The sequence below is a fragment of the Danio aesculapii genome, chromosome 11 (assembly GCF_903798145.1).
Source record: "Danio aesculapii chromosome 11, fDanAes4.1, whole genome shotgun sequence".
Taxonomy (NCBI): Eukaryota; Metazoa; Chordata; class Actinopteri; order Cypriniformes; family Danionidae; genus Danio; species Danio aesculapii.
In genome coordinates, this window is record NC_079445.1 from 4,956,551 (window position 1) to 4,984,050 (window position 27,500).

Here is a 27,500-nt window from a genome sequence, read left to right on the forward strand (position 1 = left end):
ATGTAACTGATGTATTCAATTAGATAATATGCACAAAGTAGTAGAGCAAATGCGGAAAGGCCACAGAAATCCCTCAAATTCAGGAGCTGAGCTGTGCGGAGACAGATAAAGGTTGATGTCATTTGTTTTGTTCTTAATAAACGCCCCTTGTGTTTCCGTGCACAGTTTATCAGTGTGTTATTAACTTTCTATTGAAAAAGACTGTTTTTGTTGGATCATTGGTCATCCAATTGTATTAGTAACACTTTATAATAACTACACACTATTATTAATATAGTAAGCATTAGCAAATATTTAACTCATTATCTGTTAATATTAACTGTACATTTCAGCCTGATCTCACACGAAAACGTAAGTATTACTCAATAGTCAGGCACGCTACTGGCAATCCGGCAATCTGTGCATACATACCGCACCTTTAAGGCTGTGTTCACACCAGCTGCGGCATGCTCAAATAAATCACCATATTTGCACATAAATAGTCACAAAAATTAGAGTTTACTCGTTTCATCCACACGTCAAATACGCTTCATTCGCACGTCAAAAATTCACTTCACAATAGACGTGGATTCGCGTTATGGACAGGGTTTTCGTCTGCCTGGTGACTCTAGTTTCGTTGCTAAATGGCTAACATGGATTTTATTGAGAGAGTAGCTGTGCTTTATGTGCTTTAGGAAGGCTGAAAAACTGTGTAGATTTGTTTGGCGCCTTGTCGCCTACTAGATCCTTTCTGAGGTGCACCTAGCTCTGTGAGTCCAAAAAACTATACTTGGATGATGGAGGTTTTCAGTGGTGTTTTTGACTGAGCCAAGCCCAGCTTGATGAACTGTTGTCTGGTGTCAGCAAGAGGATTTCCCCTCGGGACACCAACAACAGGCAATACAGATATGGCTATTGAGAACGCGCAAGTGTTTTAAAGAGAAATCGCACATTTCCGCAGTAAAGTGTGTGAAACCACAACATGGTCTAACACACGAAATACATAGCCAGCAGGGGGCAGTTATGTAGCATGGTGAGCATACTAAACTGATACAGTGTACTGAGCACGTGAGCTAGCTGTAAACACTGTGAAATCGGCATTCTTTAGGCAGCTGTGTGTGTTATCTTATACTATACAGTTTAACGGTTTAAAACGGTCAGGTAAACATGTTTTTCTTTTCCCCCACAACATATCAGATGGGAAATACATTTATTTTTAATAGAAAGGAAGTATTTTTTGCTTAAATATTAAAATAAAGTATATAAAACATATAAAATGAGATATAAATTCACAAGTGACTCATGAGTATTTAATAAGGATAATAAGAATAATAATTATTCTATAAACACTTATTTTCCAACCAGGCCTGTATTGGCTAATTGGGAGGACCGAGAGAATTCCTGGTGGGCTGGTCCGTTTTTGGGCCGCGAGGGCCGGTGTCCTTAGCTGCTTGCCCTCTCAGCATTTGCTCTTTTTTCATTTATGTATTTATTTGACCATAGCCTCACTCTTTTTATTCATTATTTTGCCGCAGCTCCGCTCTTTTTATTTATTTTCTCGCAGCCCCGTGAGTAAAAATGCAGCCTGCAGGTTAATGATGATGTAACCATTCGACCGCAAACAGCGGCACCTTAGTGAATATAAGAATTCGAATAATTAATATTAATGAATCTTACACCGGCTCAATAAAAATCAGATGATTAGAAATTTAAAAAGGGGAGCATAAGTTTAAGCCATTGTGGTCCAGTGGTCAGCACGTTGCGTTACGACGCTGCCGACCCGGGTTCGAAACATCATAATCACGCCCATACATGAGCAAGCTCCTGATTGGTTAACGTAGTGACAATGCCCGCTGACGTTTAGATTTTCCAACTTGAGTGATTCGAGCATCAATCTTGTCAAACGCGCAAAATGCTCAACCCGTGCGAATTATTTAGAACACGACTTAAATCAGCCTTTAGGCTCGATAGTCAGGCACACTCCTTTTGGTTACGTCAACCTGTGCTTGGGTGTGTTCTGAACCAGGAGTTTAAAACCTAGTTAAACCACTGGGTGTCAAACTTACATACTGCACCTTTAAGTGAAAGTGTAGGTGGAAAAGTGAAAGTCCTGAAGCAGTAGAAGCATCAGAGTTGAACCAATCTGCAGTCAGTCAATGTTTGTCAGTTTGGTAAATCTATAAAATCTTTATAAATTATAATTGTTCACAACTAAGCATTGTATTTAAGAAACATGCTAAGCGAACATGTGTTTGTCAGTCAGTACTTGTCAGTCAGTGAGTGTCACAATAGCCACAAGGTATGGACAGAGCATTTAAAGCAGACACATGAATAATTGACATGCTCAAAGGGTTCAGGACTGTAAATGAAATACAATTATTATTTAATACAAGATAAGTGTCACAGAAGCCTCATGATAAATTTAGAGGGAGCTTATTAAGAGCCTACCTTCACCGTCTGTCCCGCCTCAGGTCCGTCCTATTGGGAACAGAAGCAGATAATTAGTTGGGATTTCAGGAAAACCTCTGTCAATAATTCAACAGCATTTTAATTTCAAATGAATCGCTGCACTTTCACACAACCACACAGATGTCAAAGTGCTTCCTTCTTTCTTGTCTTTTGTTTCTGCACTTCTTTGAATGAAAAGAAATGTTTTAAATTCAGATGCAAAATAATGTAAATATGAACAATTTAGTTATATATTTTTTAATTAAAGGGATTAACACAACTATAATAAACCATATGATTGTTTGGTGACCATAATGATATATATATATGACCTTAACATATTCATCAAAATTAGGGCAACACTTTGCAACAAGGTTTTATTAGTTAATAAAAATAACTATGATAAATAAATTTATCATAATAAATTAATAACAAACAAACAAAATATTTAGTCACTCATGTTCATTCTAAGATTATGAAATTCACTAAATAATTAAACATTATTTCAAAGTGTGGAAAATAAAATAAATGTGTACTATACTAATGATATATATTCATTAGTATATATATATATATCTTCTTAACATATTAACATATTAATATTATATACATTGACTTCAATCTAATTCAGTATACTGCTATAATGTATAAAAATGTATATCAGTATAATTATAATGCCACCGGTAAACATTGCAAAAAATGTTTCAAGAAAAAAAACCTTTCTTTTTATAAACAAAATTACGGAGATGTTTCCCAAAATTAATTATATTTATGATCCATAGTTGCAGCCTAATATTTTGTGTGGCAAATGATGTTAAATCTAAATTTCCAATGATTTCACCTTTTCACATCACTACTAAATAAACAAATAAATAAATAAACAAACAAACAAACAAAGAAACAAACAAACAAACAAACAAACAAACAAACAAATAAATAAATAAATAAATAAATAAATAAATAAATAAATAAATAAATAAATAAATAAATAAATAAATTAAATTAAATTAAAATAAATCATTATAAAAAATTACAAAAAATTACAAAAATAAATAAAATAAAATAAAATAAAATAAAATAAAATAAAATAAAATAAAATAAAATAAAATAAAATAAAAACCGATAAACAGGCCTCGCAGAAAGTGAAAATGGAAAAATGCATGTATTTATTATTTAGTGTTGTCACATTTTCATTTTCTCATCAAAATGAAACACCTCAGATTCATCACCTGTTTAGAGAGACTTTTAACTTATTTCATGAAAGCAAGCAGATCTAATCTTATATCAACTCCTGCTGCAAAGGATTCTGATGACTTGCTTTTGTCTTATCAAATTAAATCTTTTTTTCTGCTGTCAGAAAACATAAAAATGCCCAAAATGAGCTTACATAAAACCTATGTAATAAAGTTCCAAACAAAGAAAATAAGACATTGTAAACATATTCTAAAAACAAAGAAAGAAAGAAAGAAAGAAAGAAAAAGAAAGAAAGAAAAAAAAGAAAGAAAGAAAGAGAAAATTATGAAATTAAACCTCATAATGAGCTAACATAAAACACCTCTATAAATAAAGTCACAAACAGAGAATGAAAGACATTGTAAATTTATTCTAAAATGTTAGCATTAGCCTACCTGTATGCAGATGGTGAGGGAGGAGGCCTGGAAGTGTTTCTCTATTTGACTGGAAACTCTCTGGGTGGTCATGAACAGATCCGTCACTTCATCAGGACAAAGATCCTGAAACCTCTCGACCACGCGGAGAGGACACACTAGAACATCTGCAGGAGGAGCTGGTCAAGGAGAATACTGATATGTTTTCTAAAACATTATTTTTATGATCCATAGTCAACGTCAGGCTGTTAATTTGTAGTGTTTTGTGAAATGAATTCAAAATTATTGAAATCAAAATCAAAATAACTAAATAAATAAATCAATATCACCTGACTTAATAAATAAATAAATAAATAAATAAATAAATAAATAAATAAATATCACCTGACTTAATAAATAAATAAATAAATATCACCTGACTTAATAAATAAATAAATAAATAAATAAATAAATATCACCTGACTTAATAAATAAATAAATAAATATCACCTGACTTAATAAATAAATAAATGAATAAATAAATATCACCTGACTTAATAAATAAATAAATAAATAAATAAATAAATAAATAAATAAATAAATAAATAAATAAATAAATAAATATCACCTGACTTAATAAACAAATAAATAAATAAATAAACAAACAAATAAATAAATAAATGAATAAATAAATAAAATAAATATCACCTGACTTAATAAATACATAAATAAATAAATATCACCTGACTTAATAAATAAATAAATAAATAAATAAATAAATAAATAAATATCACCTGACTTAATAAATAAATAAATAAATAAATAAATAAATAAATAAATATCACCTGACTTAATAAATAAATAAATAACAAAATAAATATCACCTGACTTAATAAATAAATAAATACATAAATAAATAAATAAATAAATAAATATCACCTGACTTAATAAATAAATAAATAAATAAATAAATAAATATCACCTGACCTAATAAATAAATAAATAAATAAATAAATAAATAAATAAATAAATAAATAAATAAATATCACCTGACTTAATAAATAAATAAATAAATAAATAAATATCACCTGACTTAATAAATAAATAAATAAATAAATAAAAATCACCTGACTTAATATATATATATATATATATATATATATATATATATATATATATATATATATATATATATATATATATATATATATATATATATATATATTATCACCTGACTTAATGAATAAACAAATAAATAAATAAATATCACCTGACTTAATAAATAAATAAATAAATATCACCTGACTTAATAAATAAATAAATAAATATCACCTGACTTAATAAATAAATAAATAAATATCACCTGACTTAATAAATAAATAAATAAACATCACCTGACTTAATAAATAAATAAATAAATAAATAAATAAATAAATAAATAAATAAATAAATAAATATCACCTACATTAACCCATAAATAACTAAATAAATAAATAAACATCACCTGACTTAATCCATAAATTAATTTATTTGTTAATCCATATCACATAACTTAATCCATAAATAAACAATGACCTGACTAAAAAGAGTAATAAACAAACAAACAAACAAACAAGCAAAATAAATAAATAAATAAATAAATAAACAAAATCACCTAAATTAATCCAAAAAGAAACAACTACTGAACTGAAAAGAGTAACAAACAAACAAATAAACAAATATCACCTAACTAAATGTAGAAAAATGGTAAACTCAATAACTACAAGAGGAAAAAAAATGTTGGAGCTCAACATATAAACGAAGTAGCTTGTGGACACTGGATTATTGTTTTTTTTTTCCTTTTCCAATCCCTGTCCTGAATACTAATAAAACGAGATTTACAGCTCACACACACAAACACAAACTGATAAACCCGTCCACACACAAACCCACATCCTTCTACACAAACAAAATAGAGCAGACCCTCGGTGCCAGACAAATTATTGGAATATCAATGGTTCTGATGTGGGAGAGAAAGGCCCGATTTGAATTGGAAATGGATGAATGATTCTGATAGGCATCGGCACTCGAAAAAGAAAAGCGGAGAGCTCCCTGCTTGACTCCAAACAGATTTTATTAAAGAAGATTCATAACATCTCATATCGCTCGTCTCGTTTTTTTATTTATTTATATATATTTGATTGTCATTTTCGTCTTCCTAAAAGCTCCGTTTCTATTCTTCCTGTCCTTTACCCTTCAAAACAAATCAAAACATTTGCACAGCAAAAAAAAAACACAATCTCTGACGTGCAATAACCTCACATAGGAAGAATAAGACATGTTATTTAAGTTTTGACAGTGGAATTTTATATACAGTAAATGATAGGAATAACTCAATAATATACAGAATCAGCAATTATACAGAGAATAAAGATGTTTCAAAAATTAATGCATGAATGAATGAATGAATTAATCAAATAACATTTTGTTAAATTAATGAAGAAAAGTAAAACAGACAAACAAACTAATTAATTAATTAAAAAATTAAGTAAAATAAAAAACAATATAGAAATGAATGAATGAATGAATGAATTAATTAATTAATCAAATAAAATTAATCAAGTAAAATTGACAAACAAACTAATAAACAAGTTAATAAAAAATAAAGTAAAACAAAACTAAATAATATAAAAACGAATGAATGAATGAATGAATGAATGAAATATCATTTTAAATTAAGAAAGAAAAGAAAAATAGACAAACAAACTACTAAATTAATTAACTAATTGAAAAAACTAAGTAAAATAAAATAAAACAAAATAATCTTCAAATAAACAAATAAATGAATGAATGAACGAATTATGAATGAATAAATAAATGAATCAAATAAAATTTTATTACTTAAGAAAGAAGAGTAAAATAGATAAAGAAATAAATGAATTTATAAATAAAAAACAAAGTAAAATAATATAAAATAAACAAACTAATAAATAAATTAATAAAAAAATAAAGTAAAATAAAAATAATATAAAAATAAACTAATAAATAAATGGATTAATTTATCAAATACAATTTTAATAAACTAAGAAATAAACTAATAAATAAATAAATTAATAAAAAAACTAAAATTAAAAGTAAAATAAAATAAAACTAAATAATATAAAAAGAAATGAATTTATGAACGAATTAACTAATTATTCAAATAAAATTTTAAGTAAAATAGACAAACAAATATATAATTAAATAAATAAATAATTAAATTATATTAATAATTGATTAAAGTAAAGTAAAGTAAAATAAAACAAAATAATGTAAAAATAAATAAATGAATGAAGGAAGAAAGGAATCAAAATTATTTTATTAAATTAATAAAGAGAAGAAAAATAGACAGTAAAATAAAGTAATATAATATAAAATAAAATAATATAGAAATAAATAAATAAATGAATTATTTAATCAAAAAAATTATAAAAATAAAAAATGAATAAATAAATAAAAAAATAAAAAAATAAATAAATAAATAAAATACAATTTTATTAATTTAAGAAAGAAAAGTAAAATAGACAAAGAAAACAAATAAATAAATAAATAATAAAGTAAAATAAAACAAAATAAAATAAAAATAAATGAATGAATAAATGAATACATAAATATGTAAAATTCAATGCATTTGCATTTGTGTTTTGCTCTGTGTGCCTCAGCTAAAAAAAGTCAACTATATGCCGAAAAAGTGCATTACATCTCCAGCAGTAAGACTGTTGACACAGTGGTTGCCTAGTAACAAAAAGGCACAGTGCACTACAACTTTTCTAGTCAACAAAAAGGCAGTTGGGTGTGATTTTCAGACCTTAAACCCATTTTCAGTGGGTTTTCAGTATGATCGGTCCCTAAATGTGTACAGCCTTCATGACAGTACAAAAACAGACAATAATTCTGTTTCTAATTTGGAGCTCATTTTAGAAACAAGTCACCAAACTTCAAGATAAAAAAAAAAAACTTTAGTGTTTAGTGTTTTAGCAGCACCGAGGCACAGTGGTTAGCACTGCCGCCTCACAGCAAGAAGGTCACTGGTTCGAGTCCCGGCTGGACCAGTTGGCATTTCTGTGTGGAGTTTGCATGTTCTCCCTGTGTTGGCGCGGGTTTACTCCGGTTTCCCCCACAGTCCAAAGACATAAGGGACAAGTGAACTGAATAAACTAAATTGGCCATATTGTATGAGTATGTGTGTGAATGAGCATGTATGGGTGTTTCCTAGTACTGGGTTGCAGCTGGAAGGGCATCCGCTGCGTAAAACGTGCCGGATCAGTTAGCGGTTTATTCCACTGTGGCGACCTCTGAAATAGAGACTAAGCTGAAGGACAATGAATGAATGAATGGATGTTTATTGGTTTTCGTTAACCTATAAGTCAACAGAATGGTTAAAAATACTGATTTAAAAACAAACTTCCAACACATTCCTCCCCCTATACATTCATATATATCAGCATGACGTCTACGAGTTGCACACCCATAAAATTAGCCTACGTATTTTCTTACAAAACTCAAATACGTGCCCGCATTCAAATTCACTCATGCAGCCAGACAGAAACGGATCACGCTGTGTCTTGCTGTTTGAAGGACTACGAGTACATTAGGCGGCTCATAGCATAATGGCCACATCAGAGCTGAATTCATCCCAGGAGTCTCCGCGAGAGGCACGCGAGCTACGCTTCCCCAGCTTTCATGTGCAGCTCGCTGGAATGCAATCAGATCGCGTATTAACTGCTGTCTTTCTTCCCAACGCGGGACGCCAACGCACGTGTCACCGGGGATGAAAAATTAGCCTTTGCTGCAACAAAGAAAAGCAGAAAAGAGGGGGAATGGCAAAGGCATGGCTCGGTTTGGCATTGTTGTTTACTCTGCGATTGAAGAGCCGATGTGTGGATTCTTCCTGAGATCAAAATTTGTCTTAGTTATTAGTCTTAGTGGCAGATAAAATGCAGACAGATCGTGAAACATCTGTGCATCTTTGTTAAACACATTTATATATCGTAACACTGATATGCAGGCAAAAAACAAACATATATAGTTTTAATTGGTAGGTTGCTTGGTTGCTTGCTTGATTAATTGGTTGGTTGATTGTTTGGATGCTTGTTTGTTTGTTTGGGTGGTTGGTTGGTTGCTTAATCAATTAGGTGGTTGTTTGATAGGTTGGTTGGTTAGTTGGATGTTTGTTTGGTTGGTTGGAGACTTGGTTGGTTGGTAGGTTGGCTGGTTGGATGTTTGGTTGATTGGTAAAAAGTTTAGTTGGTTTGTTGGTTGGTTGGTTGGATGCTTGGTTGGTTGGAGACTTGGTTGTTTGGATGTTTGGTTGGTTGGTGAGAAGTTAGGTTGGTTTGTTGGTTGGTTGGTTGGTTGGATGCTTGGTTGGTTGGAGGCTTGGTTGGTTGGAGGCTTGGTTGGTTGGAGACTTGGTTGTTTGGAAGTTTGGTTGGTTGGTAAGAAGTTAGGTTGGTTTGTTGGTTGGATGGATGCTTGGTTGGTTGGAGGCTTGGTTGGTTGGTTGGCTGTTTGGTTGGTTGGATGTTTGATTGATTAGTTGGTTGGTTGGTTGGTTGGTTGGATGTTTGGTTGATTGGTTGATTGGCTGGTTCAATGTTTGATTAGTTGGATGTTTGTTAGTTGGTTGGTTGGTTGGTTGGATGGATGTTTGGTTAGTGGGTTGGATGTTTGGTTGGTTTGGTTGGTTGAATGTATGTTTGGTTGGTTGGTTAGTTGAATGGATGGTTGGCTGGATGATTGGTTGGTTGATTGGTTGGATGTTTAATAGGTTGGTTGGATGTTTGATTGGTTGGCTGTTTGGTTGGTTGGTTGTATGCATGCTTATTTGGTTGGTTGGTTGGTTGGTTGAATGTTTGGTTGGTTGGTTGGATGGGTGGTTGGCTTGTTGATTGGTTGGTTTGGTTGGTTAGTTGGCTAGTTAGTTGATTGGTTGGATGTTTGGTTGGATGGTTGGATGGGTGGTTGGCTGGTTGATTGGTTGGTTAGTTGGCTAGTTGGTTGATTGGTTGGATGTTTGGTTGGTTGGTTGGATGTTTGTTTGGTTGGTTGGTTGGCTGGTTGGTTGGATGTTTAATTGATTGGTTAATTGATTGGTTGGTTGATTGAAAATTCTAAAATATATTCTTACAAATCAAACTATATATTTGTCCAATATTCTATAAATATATTCCCTGATATTATGAAAATGTTTATATTTAATATTATTAAATAATGTAATATAATTTGTCATATTATTTAATATCAAAATATTATATTACATAGGAATATTAAACATTATCATCAGCAGTGCTACTGGTATTCTAAACATATTATGAGCTATACTATTTACATATACACTCAAATTACACAGTGTATAGTATTTATTTATTTATTAAGTTATAAATACATTTATACATAAAACAATGCATCTGTATTGTCGGACATAAACACTATTTTTTAGACTGTTGCTATTTATAATTATATTATATTATATGTTTATATATATATATATATATATATATATATATATATATATATATATATATATATATATATATATATATATGCTTTATTTGCCCCTTTTAAATTGATATAATTGCTCATTCTTGATCACCCACAGATGTGCTGCAATATCAGATCAGATCATTACTCTCAGTCGTAGTGTTTTTTGTTTTGTTTTTTTTTAACCACTTTCATCTCTTTCTCTTTGCAGGTTTACAGTCCTTTGCCGATGCCTCCTTTCAAGCATTTGCCCTTGAACCGTATTATCCTACAGCAACATTGACAGATCTACAAAAGAGCTGTAGCTCTGTGAACTCGGGCATACGTGCGCTGGGCAAACTGAGCAGCTGGCTAATGTGACTGGACAATAACCACATAAAGAGGAACGCAAATAAATAAATAAAAAACGGCACAAATCCAGATATGCCGCTGAAAGTATTATTTGAATTCAAATCCCCAATAAGCCCTCAAAATCACATTCAGGATAAATACGGCTAGCTTGAAATTAAAATGGCAGCCAACAGGATGAAATCCAACGCAACAATGGGGTATATGCATACTGACTTTTAATTTTCAGTCAACCAGCCCAAACGCTTCCGGTGAACTGTTGCGCTATTACAAAGTCACCATGTTTAAGCTCTGATTTCTTTAAAAATCAATGATCTTCAAGGCCTAATTGATATACAAAATTAAGTGGGTCTCAGATCAGACAAGAAGCAATGCATTAATATGGAAATTTATTTTACCCCAGATTTTCAATGGAGTTTCTGCACTAGCCTGCTGCTATTGACAGCGTCAGAGTACTGAGAGTCTTTCATCTCATTTCACACTTGAACAACTAAATGAATGCTTAAGTCTATTTAACTGATTGTGTTTTAATCACAATACAACATCAATGCTGTAAAAGGAACCGTATGAAATTGAAAATAGTCACATAAACCTTTCACCGGAGGTTTATCATTGGCTGAAGAACATTAGCTGTGCGTATACCCCATTAGCGATTAGCATTGGGAGCATAACCTGTCTAATACAGTGTTGAATAAGCCAATGCAGTGCTAAATGTGACCTAGACGGAGCACAGGAAGTCCATCATTTGACCCGTCTGTGCCAATGACATGGTTAACAGTGCCACTCCATGCACTTTGACTTAGCACGCGGTGTTCTTCTTTTGTTAAAGAGTACCTATTATGCTCCATTTTACAAGATGTAATATATATCTTTGGTGTCCTCAGAATGTGTCTGTGAAGTTTCAGCTCAAAATACCTTTTGAATCAGCTGTGTCAAACTCATTTTCACCAACGGCCAGTTCAGCGTTATGGCTGCCCTCAAAGGGCTGGTTCGGATTGTAAGACTGTATAAACGTCACTACCTCTTAACATATTGTTAAACGAGGTCTAATATGCTTTTTGAATGTGCTAGTCAGTGCATGTTTGGGCATATAGAATGTCTAAAAGGGTAAAAACCAAGTCCACTGCAATGCTAGCTTTGAAGAAATAACCTAAAATCTTTTCAAGATATACAACGAATGGCTCAATGGATTACATGCGTTGTTCTCTAGGCCTTTACTGTAAATCGGCTCAAAACCTGCCTAAAGAAATTCAAATTCAACAGCAATAACATCACTACTGTGAATTAAAAATGAACAAATAAACAATAAAATACACTGAAATCTCATTTCACTATAAATATTAGAGCTGCACGATTAATATAAAAAAGATCACGATCTTGATTCGACACCCTAGACGATCTTAATCCACCATTTCTACGATTCTGCCAATCATATTTTCAAGTTTCAGAAGAGAAGCAAAGGCAGCCACACAAGTCTTCACATTGTTTTATATACGCAGCTTAGCAACGTGACCACCTCAAAATAGTGTTGAAAAAGTCACATACTGTATTTGTAAGGTACAATTCATTCAAAAATATCATTTCTGTCTTAGTGTAATGGTGTTATTAGCGGCCGCAAAAAGCCCACGTGACGTGAGCTGACCGTGAGCTGTTACCACAGAGAGGCCGGGCGCACGACTGTAAATGATGTCTACTTTATTGAACAAAAACTGCATAGGCTGTGAATAACAGGTTATAAAGTTGTAAATAACATTCAGTTTGTGGCACAGAGTGACCATTTGGGAGCCGCGTGGGAAGTATGAACCGCACTTAGCAGTAAAAACCAAACCGAAAGCGTGCACATCATTTAAATAATCATATCGCATTTTAGAGTTATGATTGTGACAAGCATTTGATATGTTTTTCCTTCATAGCAAACACAAAGTGTTGTGCATGACAATAAATGTTTAACAGTGTCCATATAGCCTATATAGTGTTGAATATAATGCAGGGGGAATCTGATAATGACTAATGTCTGATTTTACATGTGGAAAAAAATGGTTTATTAATGTTGTCAATGACAGATTGCAAGCATATGACTCAAACATAATAATTCTACATCAGAAATATTAATGGTTGTATTCTGATGTAATCACTTTACTGTGCATTAATGACCAGGACATATCTAAATTCTGTTAAGGTCCACCATATAAAGTAGCATAACTTTAGCATTTTAACCAACAGTAGACCTACAAATAATATTATTATTGTTTTACCATATGTTTGAGTAATAAAAATAATAATAGCCTTTTATTTGACATCTTCAGAATCGTGAGAAAATCGTGATCTTCATTTTAAGCAAAAAAAAAAATCGTGATTCTCATTTTAGCCAGAATCATGCAGGTCTAATACCAACCCAGGCTCATTCTGAAAACGTAGCCCCGTGGACGTTCCTGGAGACTGCAAATTATGTAGCCAGAGGTATGTATGGCGGCGTTTAATTTTTTAAGCGAACGCTACAGGGCTGTGTGATGCCGTTCCTTTTCGCGCTTACCGGCTGACCGCTTGCGTCCGTGTGGAGGGCTTACCCGCCGCAACCAGTTTGTCCAGTAAGTTCGTCGTGTGCGTCGGCGGACTTGAGCTGCAGAGAGGAGCTGATCATGATGACTACGACCGGGTTCGAGTCTGGGGAAGAGCAGTTCCAGAAATTAGGTAAGACAAAAACAGAATCCAAAAAAATAAAGTGAACAAGTTCATAACAGAGTGAGAATGTGGTAAAAAATCAGACGATGGCTTTTCTTTTTCTGGACGGCTTTTGTAAATTGTTTGTTAAGTTTATGGAAGTAAACAGGCGGGCGGGTCAATCGGTAAAACTGGTTGGGTTTAGGGAAGGAGGAAGGTGGATCTGTCGATTAGCCGGTCACCCAGTCAATCATTCAGTCAGACAGACAGACGGTCCTTCGACAGCGGCCTCTGGTGGGTTTACGCAAGAACAGCACGGGCGCGAACGGCACTCAGCAAGAGATGTTTGAGATGCAAAAAAGCGCACACAGCGGCCTCTTGCGAATTCGCGAAAACAAAAACTGCAAAAATACGTACCTTCCAGGACATATTTCGCGGTCTCCAGAAACGTCCATGGGACTATGTTTTCAGAATGAGCCTGGGTTGTCTAATAAATATATTCAGAAACAGTGGATCTCATTCACTAATAATTGTGTACTTTTTTCGCATTTATACGCACAATAAAAACTTTCCTGCCTAATTCTCAAAACGTTTGCGCACATGAGTTTTGCGCAAACTTGTTCTTCTTTTAGTGGATATGAATTGTTCTCAGGAAGTGTCCTCTTGCACAAAATTAGTAATTTGCATAATACACGCCTACGCCAGCTCCATGTAAGACAGGGGTGTCAGACTCAATTCCTAGAGGGCCACAGCATTGCAAAGTTTAGTTGCAGCCCTGCTCCAACACACTTACTACCTGTAGGCTTCAAACAAGTCTGAAGGACTCAATTAGTTTGATCAGGTGTGGTTAATTGGGGTTAGAACTAAACTGTGCAGAGCTGCTGCACTCCAGGAACTGAGTTTGACACCAGTGGTATAAGGGCTTTCTGCAAAGTGGCACTTGTCCAGAGAAAATGATAAGAAATCTATCTTTTGGTAAGGAACAAACCACATTTTTAGTTGATATTTGCCAAAAAGATATACCTCACTGGCCACCGTTTTAGGTTCACCTGCCCAACTGCTCGTTAACATAAATTTCTAATCAGTCAATCATATGGCAGCAACTCAATGCATTTAGGCATGTAGACATGGCCAACACGATCTGCTGCAGTTCAAACAGAGCATCAGAATGGGCAAGAAATGTGTTTAAAGTGACTTTGAATGTGGCATGTTTGTGTATGTGTATGAGTATTTCAGAAACTGTTGATCTACTGGGATTTTCACACACAAGGCACACCGGGTGCCACTGCTGTCAGCTAAAATCAGAAACTGAGGCTACAATTTACAGAGGCTCAACAAAATTGGACAAAAGAAGATTGTAAAAACGTTGCCTGGTCTGATGAGTTTCGATTTCTGCTGCGACGTTTGGATGGTAGGGTCAGAATTTGGCAACAACAGCATGAAAGTATGGATCCATCCTGCATTGTATTAACTGTTCAGACTGGTGGTGATAGTGTAATGGTGTGGGGGATATTTTCTTGGCACACTTTTATCCCATTAGTACCAATTGAGTATCGTGTCAACACCACAGCCTACCTGAGTATTGTTGCTGACCATGTCCATCCCTTTATGACCACAGTGTACCCATGTTCTGATGGCTACTTCCAGCAGGATAACACTCCATGTCATAAAGGGCGAATCATCTCAGACTGATTTCTTGAACATGACAATGAGTTCACTGTACTCAAATGGCCTCCACAGTCACCAGATCCCAATCCAATAGAGCACCTTTGGGATGTCGTGGAATGGGAGATTTGCATCATGGGTGTGCAGCTGTCAAATCTGCAGCAACTGCCTGATGCTATCATGTCAATATCGACCAAAATCTCAGAGGAATATTTCCAGTATCTTGTTGAATCTATGCCACGAAGGATTAAGGCAGCTCTGAAGGCAAAAGGTGGTCCAAACTGGTACTAGTAAGGTGTACCTAATATAGTGGCTGGTGAGTGTATAATCAACAAATTGTCAGTGCAAATAAACATTAGCTAATAATGAAAAAAGCTATTCCATCAGTACTAAAACATTTCCTTGGGCATTGTGGCCTGTCTCCTTTTTGTCCTTACGGCAAAGTATTTGTTTGCTTGTGTGATCTTTTTTTATCCTTGAAAATAGGGAAAACGCTTATAAATAAAAGGAGTGGAGGTGTAAAAGGTAAGAGAGGGAGATTTTCTCTCGTCCTGGCTTTCTTTTCTATTCCCTCCAGCTGAAGTTTTGACACTTAATAGGCCTATTTCTGACACACACAAGAAAGCAGGACATGAACTGAGCGATACAGACAGTCTTTTAGCCTGTGATAAACCCAGCGGGGGGAAAATGAATCAAACTGCCTTTATTCGCTTCATACCCAAACTACAGGACTGTCAGTACAAAGAGATCTCACACACAGCTACCAATCCAGCCTGTCTGCCTTATTACAGGCCACAAAAATCTAGCCAAAACATGCCAACCGGCCGCTAAACTGACAGATCCTCAGGGAAAAAAAAAACCTTTTGTGAGCAAAACATCTTTCAGCCTTCAAGATCAGGGAGTGGCAGAATATATTTAACTTATTTACTTATTTAAAATCTCCCTGAAAAAAAATTATATATATATATATATATATATATATATATATATATATATATATATATATATATATATATATATATATATATATATATATGTGTGTGTGTGTGTGTGTGTGTGTGTGTGTGTGTGTGTGTATATATATATATATTATAGATAGCAAGCAACCCTGTTTAAGAGAAAATAAACCATATAAGTAAACAAAGTTTGCTGGAAAAATCAAATAAACAAAGCCATATCTGAAAAGCTACTTGATGGTTTTACTTAACGACACAACAAAAAGATTAGCATGTTTATAACATGTTTACCACATGGCTTGTTTGAGCATGCTTCTATATTAACATGAATTGCCTTGCTGCGTGGATTAGCATGATTAGTAATGTTAACATATTTTTAGCAAGATTCTAGCATGGTTAGTGTATTGTTAACATGCATTTAGCTTGTTTTTAACATGAGTAGCACATTCTTAGCATCGTCTGGCATTGTTGCTAGCATGTTTCTAATAATTTTAACATTCTGATATCATCCATTACCATGTTTCTACCATGCTTTATGTCAATTATGTTGCTAACTTGTCTCTGACATAAATTAGCATATATATGGCATAAATTGGGAATTAGCATGTTTCTAGCATTTTTTGTTAGCATTATCCATCCATCCATCCATCCATCTATCTTGCTTCCAGCATGGTTAGCATATTGTTGACATCATTTGCCGTTGTTGTTAACATTTTTCTAACAGGTTTAACAATCTGATAGCATGAATTACAGTAGCATGTTTCTACCATGCTCTGCAATTTTGTTAACCTCATGTAGTATGTTGATAGCATGTCTCAAACATAAATTAGCACATTTGTGGCATTATCCATCCATCCATCCATCCATCAGTCGATCAGTCCGTCCATCTATCTATCTATCCATCCATCCATCCATCCAATACTGTATATCTGTCTGTATGTCTGTCTGCCTGGTTTCTAGCATGGTTAGCATATTGTTAACATCATTTGACACTGTCACATTCATGTTAAACATTCTGATAGCATGAATTAGCATGTTTCTACCATGATTTACCATTCTGTAACATCCATTAGTATGTTGCTAACACGTTTCTAACAAAAATTAGCACATATATAGCATATATTAGAAATCAGCATATTTCTAAAATGTTTTTTGCTAGCATCACCAGCCCAACCACCCACCCACCTGCCTGCCTGCCTGGTTTCTAGTATGGTTAGTATTTTGCTAACTTCATTTGATATTGTCACTGGCATGTTTCAGCATGTTTAACAAACTGATAGCATGAATTAGCATGTTTCAACCATGATTTACCATTTTGTAGCATCATTTTTTGTAGCATCAAACATAAATTAGCAAAAAGATGGATTCATTTATTAATTAGCATGTTTCTACATACGTGATTCCTAGCGAATACTACAACCTGTTCGCTTTAGTCTTTCTTTCAATGAGTAATTTTCTGTCCTCACACTGACAACCTTCCCTAATCATTGCTTTCCCATCATCATCTCTTGTGCCACAGGAAAACGGGCTGCGTTCATATTAAACTCTCCCTCGAGTGCGAGTGGCGTCCATTTCAAGGTGTCACATGTGAAGTCTTCCTCCCACGATACGCTCCCGTTCCTGCCTATTTGCCTTGCTAATCAAGTGTGAAGGATGATCCTGCAGGCCGCAGCGAGACCGTCTGTCACAGCGTAATAGGACAGAGACACGTGGATGAACCTGAGTCTGAATACTGCCATTAACCTGAAGGTGCAGCAAGGTGTGCAGAGCGATGATGAGCATGTTCATGGATCAGAGCCTCAAAAAATCCACCTTCACTTTTTTAGGATGCTGCTTTTTTTTTTTCTTCTTCTTCTGCCGAGCGGTGATATCTAGCCTGCGGTGTGACTTGCTCTCTGATGGTTGAACGCTAGTGAGCTTTTGTCACCTCCTTTTTTAATAATCCCAATATATGCAGATGTGTCCCACATGTGCTCATGTGAATGATACTGTTTTATTAGCTGGTATAAGTTTTCTGTCACCTTGCACGCCCCTGTTCCCTGGTGAAGGGCTGTACTGGGAGATCATTTATGACTGAGAATGATGGATCTTTCTGGATTAGTTATCAGAATATGATTGAATTTGCTCTTTGTTTTAGCACATCCATCCATCCATGCATCCATCTATCCATCCATCCATCCATCCATCCATCCATCCATCCATCCATCCATCCATCCATCCATCCATCCATCCATCCATCCATCCATCCATCCATCTATCTATCTATCTATCCATCTATCTATCTATCTATCTATCTATCTATCTATCTATCTATCTATCTATCTATCTATCTAATATACATTCATCTTTAATCAAAAATCCATCTATAATCCAGCCATCAATCCATCTATCATACGTCCATCTATAATTTACCCATCCATCCTTTTTATCATCCACCCAACTAGAATCTTCCATCTATCATATATCTATAATCCAACCATCTTTTCAACAACATATCCAACATATGTCTATCTATAATCCATACGTGCATCCATCCATCCATCCATCATGTCTATCTATAATAACTATCTATAATCCATCTATCCGTCCATCATCCATCCATTTGTCCATCTATCTATCATATGTCCATCTATAATCCATCCATTCATCCATCCATCAATCTATCATACATCCATCTAAAATCCATCCATATATCATCCATTCATCCTTCTATAATCCATCCATTTATCCATCTATCATATGTTTATATAATACGTCCATCCATTTATCATCCATCAATAATACATCCATCTATCATTTGTCTATTTATAATCCATCTATGCATCCATCCATCTATCATACATCCATCTATGATCCATCAATCTATCATGTCCATCTATCCATACATCTATCATACGGCCATCTATAATCTATCAATCTATCAAGTCTATTTATAATCCCTCCATCTATCTATCCATAATCTATCTATCCATACATCTATCATACATCCATCTATAATCCATCCATTTAACATATGTACACCTATAATCCATCCATCTATCATACGTTCATCTATAATCCACCTATCCATCCATCCTTTTATCATCCATCCATCTATAATCTTCCATCTATCATGTCTATCTATAATCCATCCATCCAACCACACATGTAACATATGTCTATAATCCATCCATGCATTCATCCATCCATCCATCCACAATCCATCCATCTATCATACGTCTATCTATAATCCATACATGCATCATTCATCTATCAAACATCTGTCTATAATCCATCCATCTATTTATAATTCATCTATCTAACACATCCATCTATCATAATTTACCAATTCATTCATCCATCTATTATCCACCCATCCATTCATCATCTATCATACATCCATCTATAATCCATCCATCTATCCATCTGTCCATCTATCATGCGTCCATGTATAATCCATCCATCCATCCATCCATCCATCCATTATACGTCTATCTATAATCCATCCATGCCTCCATCCATCTATCATACATCCATTTATAGTACATCCATCCATTTATCCATCTATAATCCATCCATCTATTTATCATCTATCCATCAATAATACATCTATCATACGTCTATCTATAATTCATCCATCCGTCCATCCATCCATCCATCCATCCATCCATCCATCTCTCTATCCATCCATCCATCCATCCATCTATCTATCTATCTGTCTAATCGCTGCATGAAACATAACCCAGATTAATTGGCGGTTCATTCTACTGTGGAGACCCTGATAAATCAGGGACTAAGCCAAAGGAGTGTGAGTGAAGGATAATAATGATAAATCAAGCACTACAATAGAACAGTTTTGCTAAAGTTTTGTATCTGGGGCTGTTCACAGAGATTTAATGAAATACTTTTACTCTATTTTTACTTATTAACAACAGTCGAGTGTTTTGAATAACTTTATTTTGTGAGCAGACATGGTTTCAAATCACAGAATAAAGGAAGAATGAAAAAAAACAATTATTAATACAAATAAATAAATAAATAAATAAATAAATAAATAAATAAATGAACGAATGAATGAACTACTAAATAAACGAACAAATGAATAAATAAATAAATAAACTAATTATTAAATTGATAGTTTCATAGTAGTTTATGACATGAGTTTTTATTTTATTTTAGTTTTATGTGCTAAATAAATGCAGCTAAATTTAAAAGCTGCTGTTTTACCAAGCAATGGCTAAAAGCACAAATACTATGACGTCAGAGAGTCATTCTTATGAAATAAAACCCCTTTCAGGGGATTTATTTTGCAATAATCATTTTAAAATTGTGTGTATGTGTATATTTTGATCTTTTTATTCCTAAAGCACACCCTCTCCGGTACACAGGGGACCAGATAAACAATTTCCCCCTCAATTTCAGAAAAACATCAACTCATCAATATCGTAATCTAAGCGCTAAAACACATTTCCTGTTAGTTGTTCCCCCTACTCTGAAACGCGATCTATACTCCTGCCAGAACATTAAGCGTGGCTCTCTTCCGCCTGGCATGCTGTTTAATTGCCCTGCTTCTTTCTGATAGCTTTAATTACTGTTTGTGTGCTTGTGTTTGCATCTGTGCAGAGGGTAAATGCTACTGTATGGTACAAACGCCACATAAAATATAATGACCGCGGCAGGCTTTTGAATTAGTCAGAGCTCATATTAAACCATTCAGATGACTGATGCTATAAAAGTCAGGAGCTTGTGATTGCGGGGATTCTTAAAAAGCCATTTGTCTGCAATGACTGTTTTTGCAGTGAGGAAAACATTGAACAATGGAGGACGGAAAACTGAAGAGTTGCTTTGGTGGGCTGATAAACAAGACAGACACTTCTATTCTACCTCACCAGCTCATCATTAAAATACTGAAAGGGTCAAGAAGGTTTATTTTAACATGTATTTCTTTATACCGATTGCAAATTAAATGATTTATAAGTCTTTTTTTTATTTAATATTTTAGAATTCTCAAGATTAGTAACATAATCAAAATACCGTGCCTTGTAAAAAATGTGCATGTGTTAAAATATACCAACATTACAAAGTATAATAAAAATAAATGAAAAAATTTGGATACAAACTATAGAAAAAAATGTAACAAAACATAGCATTGTGAAAATGTTATATATTTAAAACTCTCTCTCTATATATTTTAATAATATATCTATCTCCTATATATATATATATATATGTATATATATATATATATATATATATATATATATATATATATATATATATATATATATATATATATATATACTGCGGCTTTAATTTAAGGGTATTTACATCCAAATCAGGTGAACTGTGTAGGAATAACAACAGTTTGCATATGTGCCTCCCACTTGTTAATGGTCCAAAAGTAATTGGACAATTGGCTTCTCAGCTGTTCCATGGTCAAGTGTGTGTTATTCTCTCATTATCCCAACTACAATGAGCTGATAAGAGGTCCAGAATTCATTTCAAGTATATATATATATATATATATATATATATATATATATATATATATATATATATATATATATATATATATATATATATATGTATATATATGTATATATATATATATATATATATATATATATATATATATATATATATATATATATATATATATATATATATATATATGTATATATATATATATATATGTATATATATATATATATATATAACATTTTCAAAATATTATGTCTTGTTTAGATTTTTTATATTTTGGATTTAAAAAAAATATGTATCTATGTTTTATTTTTATACTATAATTTTCGAAAATATAAGCATTATACTATAGTTACAAATGATAGTATGTATGATAGTATGTTTATATATAAAAACAACAACAACAACAAAAAGTGTGTGTGTGTGTGTGTGTGTGTGTGTGTGTGTGTGTGTGTGTGTGTGTGTGCGTGTGCGTGTGTGTGTGTGTGTTTTATTCCAGCATTGCAAAATCTGTATTTGCATCAAAATTATTCCAGTCTTCAGTCTCTGATGATCAACATATTAAAAATACATTATTTTAAAATAAAAATGACAGAGGGTGATGATTTATAAATGAAAAAGGGCATCAGCAAACAAGTCAATCAATTTTATCTTGTCTAGTGTGGCATCATGAACAAATCTGACCTGTCTATGTACTATAAAATTACCATTAAGAGACTTCAATTATAATCCAATCCATCTAAAGAACTTAATGATGTGGCAAAACTTCAGAATCGTACGTTGCTGTTTTTGTGTGTTGCTGTCAACACCTCACGCCGTCTTTAGTTTAGACTTCGCAGTGGGCTGTAAACCTGAATCCCCATCAGCCGCCGAGTGGCACAGAAACAGCAGGCGCTGGCGTGATGAAGACTGGCATCAGTGGGCCAGTTAGCGCTGATGTACCGACACTCGCACCAAGACAATACAGAAAAGCAGCTCCGCACAAGCCATCAGACGAACAAAGCCATGTTTAAGCATCCCGGCTGTGTGGCAGGAACAAAACGTCTCTGCGTTTTAACATCCAGCCTGGATCATACATCATCTGGAGATGTACAGAAGGCCCAGGGAAAATAATAATAAAAAAAGCATCTCATTTTGACAGATTCAGTCGTTTGTAAAGCATTTAAAAGCATCTGCTTTCCATTTGAAAGATTCAAAAGAGGACACTGGCGTGTTTGCACAAGGGCACAGATCCGTGTCCTTTCATTTCCCCAAGAGAACGGCTCCACTGACTGACTGATCTCATTTCACTTAAAAAAAAAAAATGAAATAAAGAACTGAATGATCCATCAAGGTGGCATTTGTCTTATGATTGCATTTGTGTTTTGGAAAGAGCCACAGGCACAGACATCATTGGGGGATGGAATGTTATACCTGTTATACTTGTTTTTTTCCATAACACCCATTTTTTAAACATTTTTTTATCATAAATATATATGATAAATGATAATATATAAACATATTATATTTCTTAATATGTTCTTTAGGATTATATACTGAAGGAAGAACAAAATAGACATTCTGTACGGTTTCACAATGCACTTTTTGCTCTCAAAAATAAAAATAATGTGCATAGAAATTGTGCCTTAACAGCATGCACTGGGGCAGTAGACTTAAAATACTATCTCTGTACCCTATTTACTACCAACGCAGCTTAATGTAAATAAAAGGTTAACTATGGAACTAATGTACACCTTTTAAAGGTACAGTGCTCAGCATATATAAGTACATCCTTCACAAATCTATCTTTTTGATTTCTATATTTAATAGGAAGCTATACAATATAATATGTGTGCATACACATTAGATTAGTCAGTACCAAAGCCAAATCTGGAGCTTGTCTAACAAAATAACTTATGATAACAGTCCAATAATTAGTATACTGTAACGTATATGTTATAGAAAAATATTAAATACAAATTTAAAAAAATAAAGAGGAAAAAGAAGAAAAAAAATTGCTGAAATTTTGTAGCTTGTAATTTTTTTGCATTTTTTTTTCTTTAATTTAATTGCATTATCTTTCGATTTCTAAATATGTTTGGTGACTAAAATATTATTTTAATAAATATATCTGTTTAATAAATCTGTTTTGTTCAAATGCACCTAAAATACATTGCCTATATTCACTGAGAAATGGATAAAAAATTCATTTTCAAAATGGGGTGTTCTCAATTATGCTGAGCACTGTATAAGGTGTGCTATTAAATATTCATCTTTAAGGCTACTGCCTTGTTACAAGTATTATTTAAATATATATTTGAGTGTATTGTTGAATACCCTCTATTGTGCATTATAAAAGATAATATTTTGGTTTGTGGGGGTCTCCAGGAACAGGCTAATATGCATGCAAGATCAAAAGGTGGGGTGAAAAGGTGGGGGAAACTGGAGCACCTGGAGGTCAAAACATGAAAACATGAGGAGAACATGCAAACTCCACACACAAATGCTAACTGGCGGTGGTGTATGTTGGTTGGGAGGTTCTGTTGGGCCCCTAATAGTATATCAGGGGGCCCCAAAATTATGTGGGCCCTTAGAATCGCCCTAACTAATAACAAACGCATTTATATGAGTACAGAAAACAACACTCGTTATATTTTCAACGTAGCTTTAGACCTGATATGTGAATATAAAGAGTTAACCAGATACAGGCTGCGCGGACACAATTGAATACAATTGAATACATTTTGCAAGCTAGAGGCAACCATTTAAGCTAGAAGATCTGGAGGAAGAAGAAACTGGTTCATATTGTGTGCTGACAACAACTGTGTTCTGACAAACGTTCCTGTCAAGGTCTGAAAAAGTCCCACACAAATTTTCATCAAATAATCTTTGCTAATCTGCCTTCTGCCACCTTCTCTATGATGTGATGGACGTCCAACATTCTTCAACCTCCGGCACCTAGACTGCAGCTCTGCACAAGAAGTTTGGCCAGAGGAGAATTGGTCCTGCCTAACTGAGTCTGGTTTCTCTAGTCTAGTCTAGTTTTTTTTCCTTCATTTTGGTCAATTGGTGAAGTTTGTTCTCACTGTCGCCACTGGCTTGCTTGGTTTGTGACTTGTGGAGCTGCGCATCGATGGATTTGCTCTTCAGTGTTTGGACTTCCAACAGTGAAATTTAAACCACACTGAACTGAACTAAACTAAACCCTTCAACCCTGAAAACTGGACTGACACAGTTTCAATTTACAAGAACTTCTATGTTAAACTGCTTTGACACAATCTACAATGTAAAAGTGCTTTAGAAATAAACACAAATTGAATCCTTCCTTCAACAAAGACTGGCAAATCCCACCTTGCAGGGTAGGTTGTTGTATTAATCATCAGAACGTTCACTCATTAATGTTCACTCGTCTTCAGTCATGATCAGTCCCAGACACACCCGCACTCCGCTAGTGTTTGAAGGGAAAGGCACGTTCACGTTTTACTGGATCCGGCACTTCATATTTGGTATTGTTTCATGTCAACGTCGATACAAACAGGTAAAAAATCCAGACGAACGATGAATTATGGAAGATAATTTTTTAAAAATCTATAATAGGGGCTCTTTAACATTTTTTTTTGAATAGTTCATTTTGTTTTATTTCCATACACAAATCTTATATCTCTCAGGAGTCTGCCACTCCAGTCTTGTTAATTCTTGTTTTGTTTGCATGCTAGAGTCCAGACACTAGTCCTGTCTTGTCTAGTATGTTGGGCTTGGCTTGATTTTTCTCAAGTTGAGCACTCATATTTCCTGTCTGTCTTCATCTTTTATATGGTGTGTGTTTTGTTTACGGCATGGTGTTTTTGTTCTCAGCACTCCAGTTGAGTTGGTCTCGGTTTGGCATTGGGATGGAACTAGCATGTCACATGTGTGAGTGCACTGGTAAGTGTTTCCATCATGTGTCGTGTCTTATGTTCAGTCTTCTGTTGGTGTTGTGTAAAGCAAGTGACCAGTGTTGTGTTTCATGTGAACACACGGTTATTAAGTTCTCTTATTGACTCAGTGTTCTAGTCCTGTTTTACGTAAGCACGTGGCTTGTGTTGTCTGTGTTATGAGCTCTCCTGTTTATTGTCTAGTCCCACCCTCCTTGTTAACCCATTATTAGTTTATTCAGTTCACCTGTTTGTTTGTCAATTATTTCTCCTTTATAGTCTCCTCTTTTCTGCTGTCCAGTGCCAGTTCGTCGTCAATGCTTCCCCTTTGTTTCTGCTCCAGTCCTGTCATGTCCTGCCTTGCCTTGCCAGACCAATTGAGTTTTTTGCCTTTTGTTAATGTTTCCCCCCTTGGGGTAGTTTGTTTACTTTATATTTTTTACTATTAATAAATACCCATCTATTATCCTGCATTTGAGTCCTTTTCTTTTTCTGAAAACGTGACAATATCAGTCCTTTTTTTTTTTCTTTTTATTACATTCGATAAAAAAGGGGGCATCCCCCTCATGTTCTATGCCCTTGGAAAGAGCATATACTCTGAGCATCATCCATGCAAGGTGGAAACCAACAGACAATTAGGATGTGATTTATTGTCATTCAAAAACAAATCACACTGCCTAAAATGAGGGTCTTGCGATGAAATATTCAAGAGAGACGTACCGCCGCTGTGATCTATAGCAAAGCGTATCACTCACCCAAACACACACCTGAAGGATAAATAAACAGACGTCCAATGGTTGAAATTATGTGCGGATGACTTCATATTTGCTCCATAAACCTGACACGGGCTCTTTAAATACGGGTCAGATTTACAGCTGGCGTTCAGCGGAGCGAGCGCTTCATTCGGGAACACAGTCTGGGAGTTTTCATTGTAAAACTATCCTGTGAGATTTTACTGGAAGTCCCATATGGATGCACCCTTGTTTTAGGATGTTTTTTCATTGTTGCTTATAATGATAATGATGGGAAGGTCATGAACTGATGGGGTTAGGAAAGGGGAAAAGCAAATATTTTGTTTATTTTTTTAGGAGGGACTAGAACTTGACTAGTCAGTCTAGTTAGCAGTTTAAAATGTAGGGGAGAAAGGCAAACACATTGTCACTCTAATTGATTATATGTACATGTACTTTGTCTGTTCATTCATCAATCCATCCATCTATCATACATCCATCTATAATACAGCCATTTATAAACCATCCATCCATCATCTATCCGTCCATCTGTCCATCCATATATGATAAATCCATCTATAATCCACCCATCAATCCTGTCTATCTATCTACATTTATCTGTCTCTGTCCATCTGTTCATCTAACCATCCATTCAATCATACATCTACCATATGTCCACATAAAATACAACCATCTATAATCAGTCCATCTTTAATCCATTCATCCATCTATAATTCATCCATTGTACATCCATCTTTAATCCATCCATCCATCCATTTTCAGTCCATCTATAATCCGTCAATCCAAAATACATTGATCTATAATACATCCATCTATCACACATCCATCCATCCATCCATCCATCCATCCTTAATTTATCCATCCATCCATCCATATATCATATATAAAAACAAAATAAAAACAGTTTTTGACTATGAGCTCCACAAAAGCCTCAGATGTGCATCAATGCAGTCATATTGTGTTGAGGTAAAAAAAAAAAAAAACATTGTTTCACATGACTCTCACAACTCATCATATCTTCTTTCCTTTCAAAGAAGGAACTCTTTTATAGGATTATTAAAGCCCTTACATCCGTACTTTGTATCCGGGAAGCTTACGGTGATCCTTTTGGAGAATGGTTTAGTAAAGGAAAGGTTGTATTCACAATCCCAGCAGGTCTCAGGGCTTTAACCGAGCACCTGCATTGCTGTCTGGTTTCAGCAATGTAGTGCGAGGTGTTGGATTGGTCTGAATCTCTCTGCTGCTGATCGT

At 34.1% G+C, this 27,500-nt stretch overlaps 1 protein-coding gene across 1 annotated transcript in view; it reads right to left on the bottom strand.

The window, feature by feature from the left end:
- Positions 1 to 27,500, bottom strand: part of LOC130236919 (bis(5'-adenosyl)-triphosphatase-like) — a 414,240-nt gene that overhangs the window by 109,810 nt on the left and 276,930 nt on the right. Inside the window, exons 3-4 of the mRNA XM_056467659.1 lie at positions 4,056 to 4,201; positions 2,428 to 2,457 (exon numbers count right to left, since the gene is read on the bottom strand). Coding sequence (XP_056323634.1) covers positions 2,428 to 2,457; positions 4,056 to 4,201 — 176 coding nt within the window. The remainder of the gene's footprint in view (positions 1 to 2,427; positions 2,458 to 4,055; positions 4,202 to 27,500) is intronic.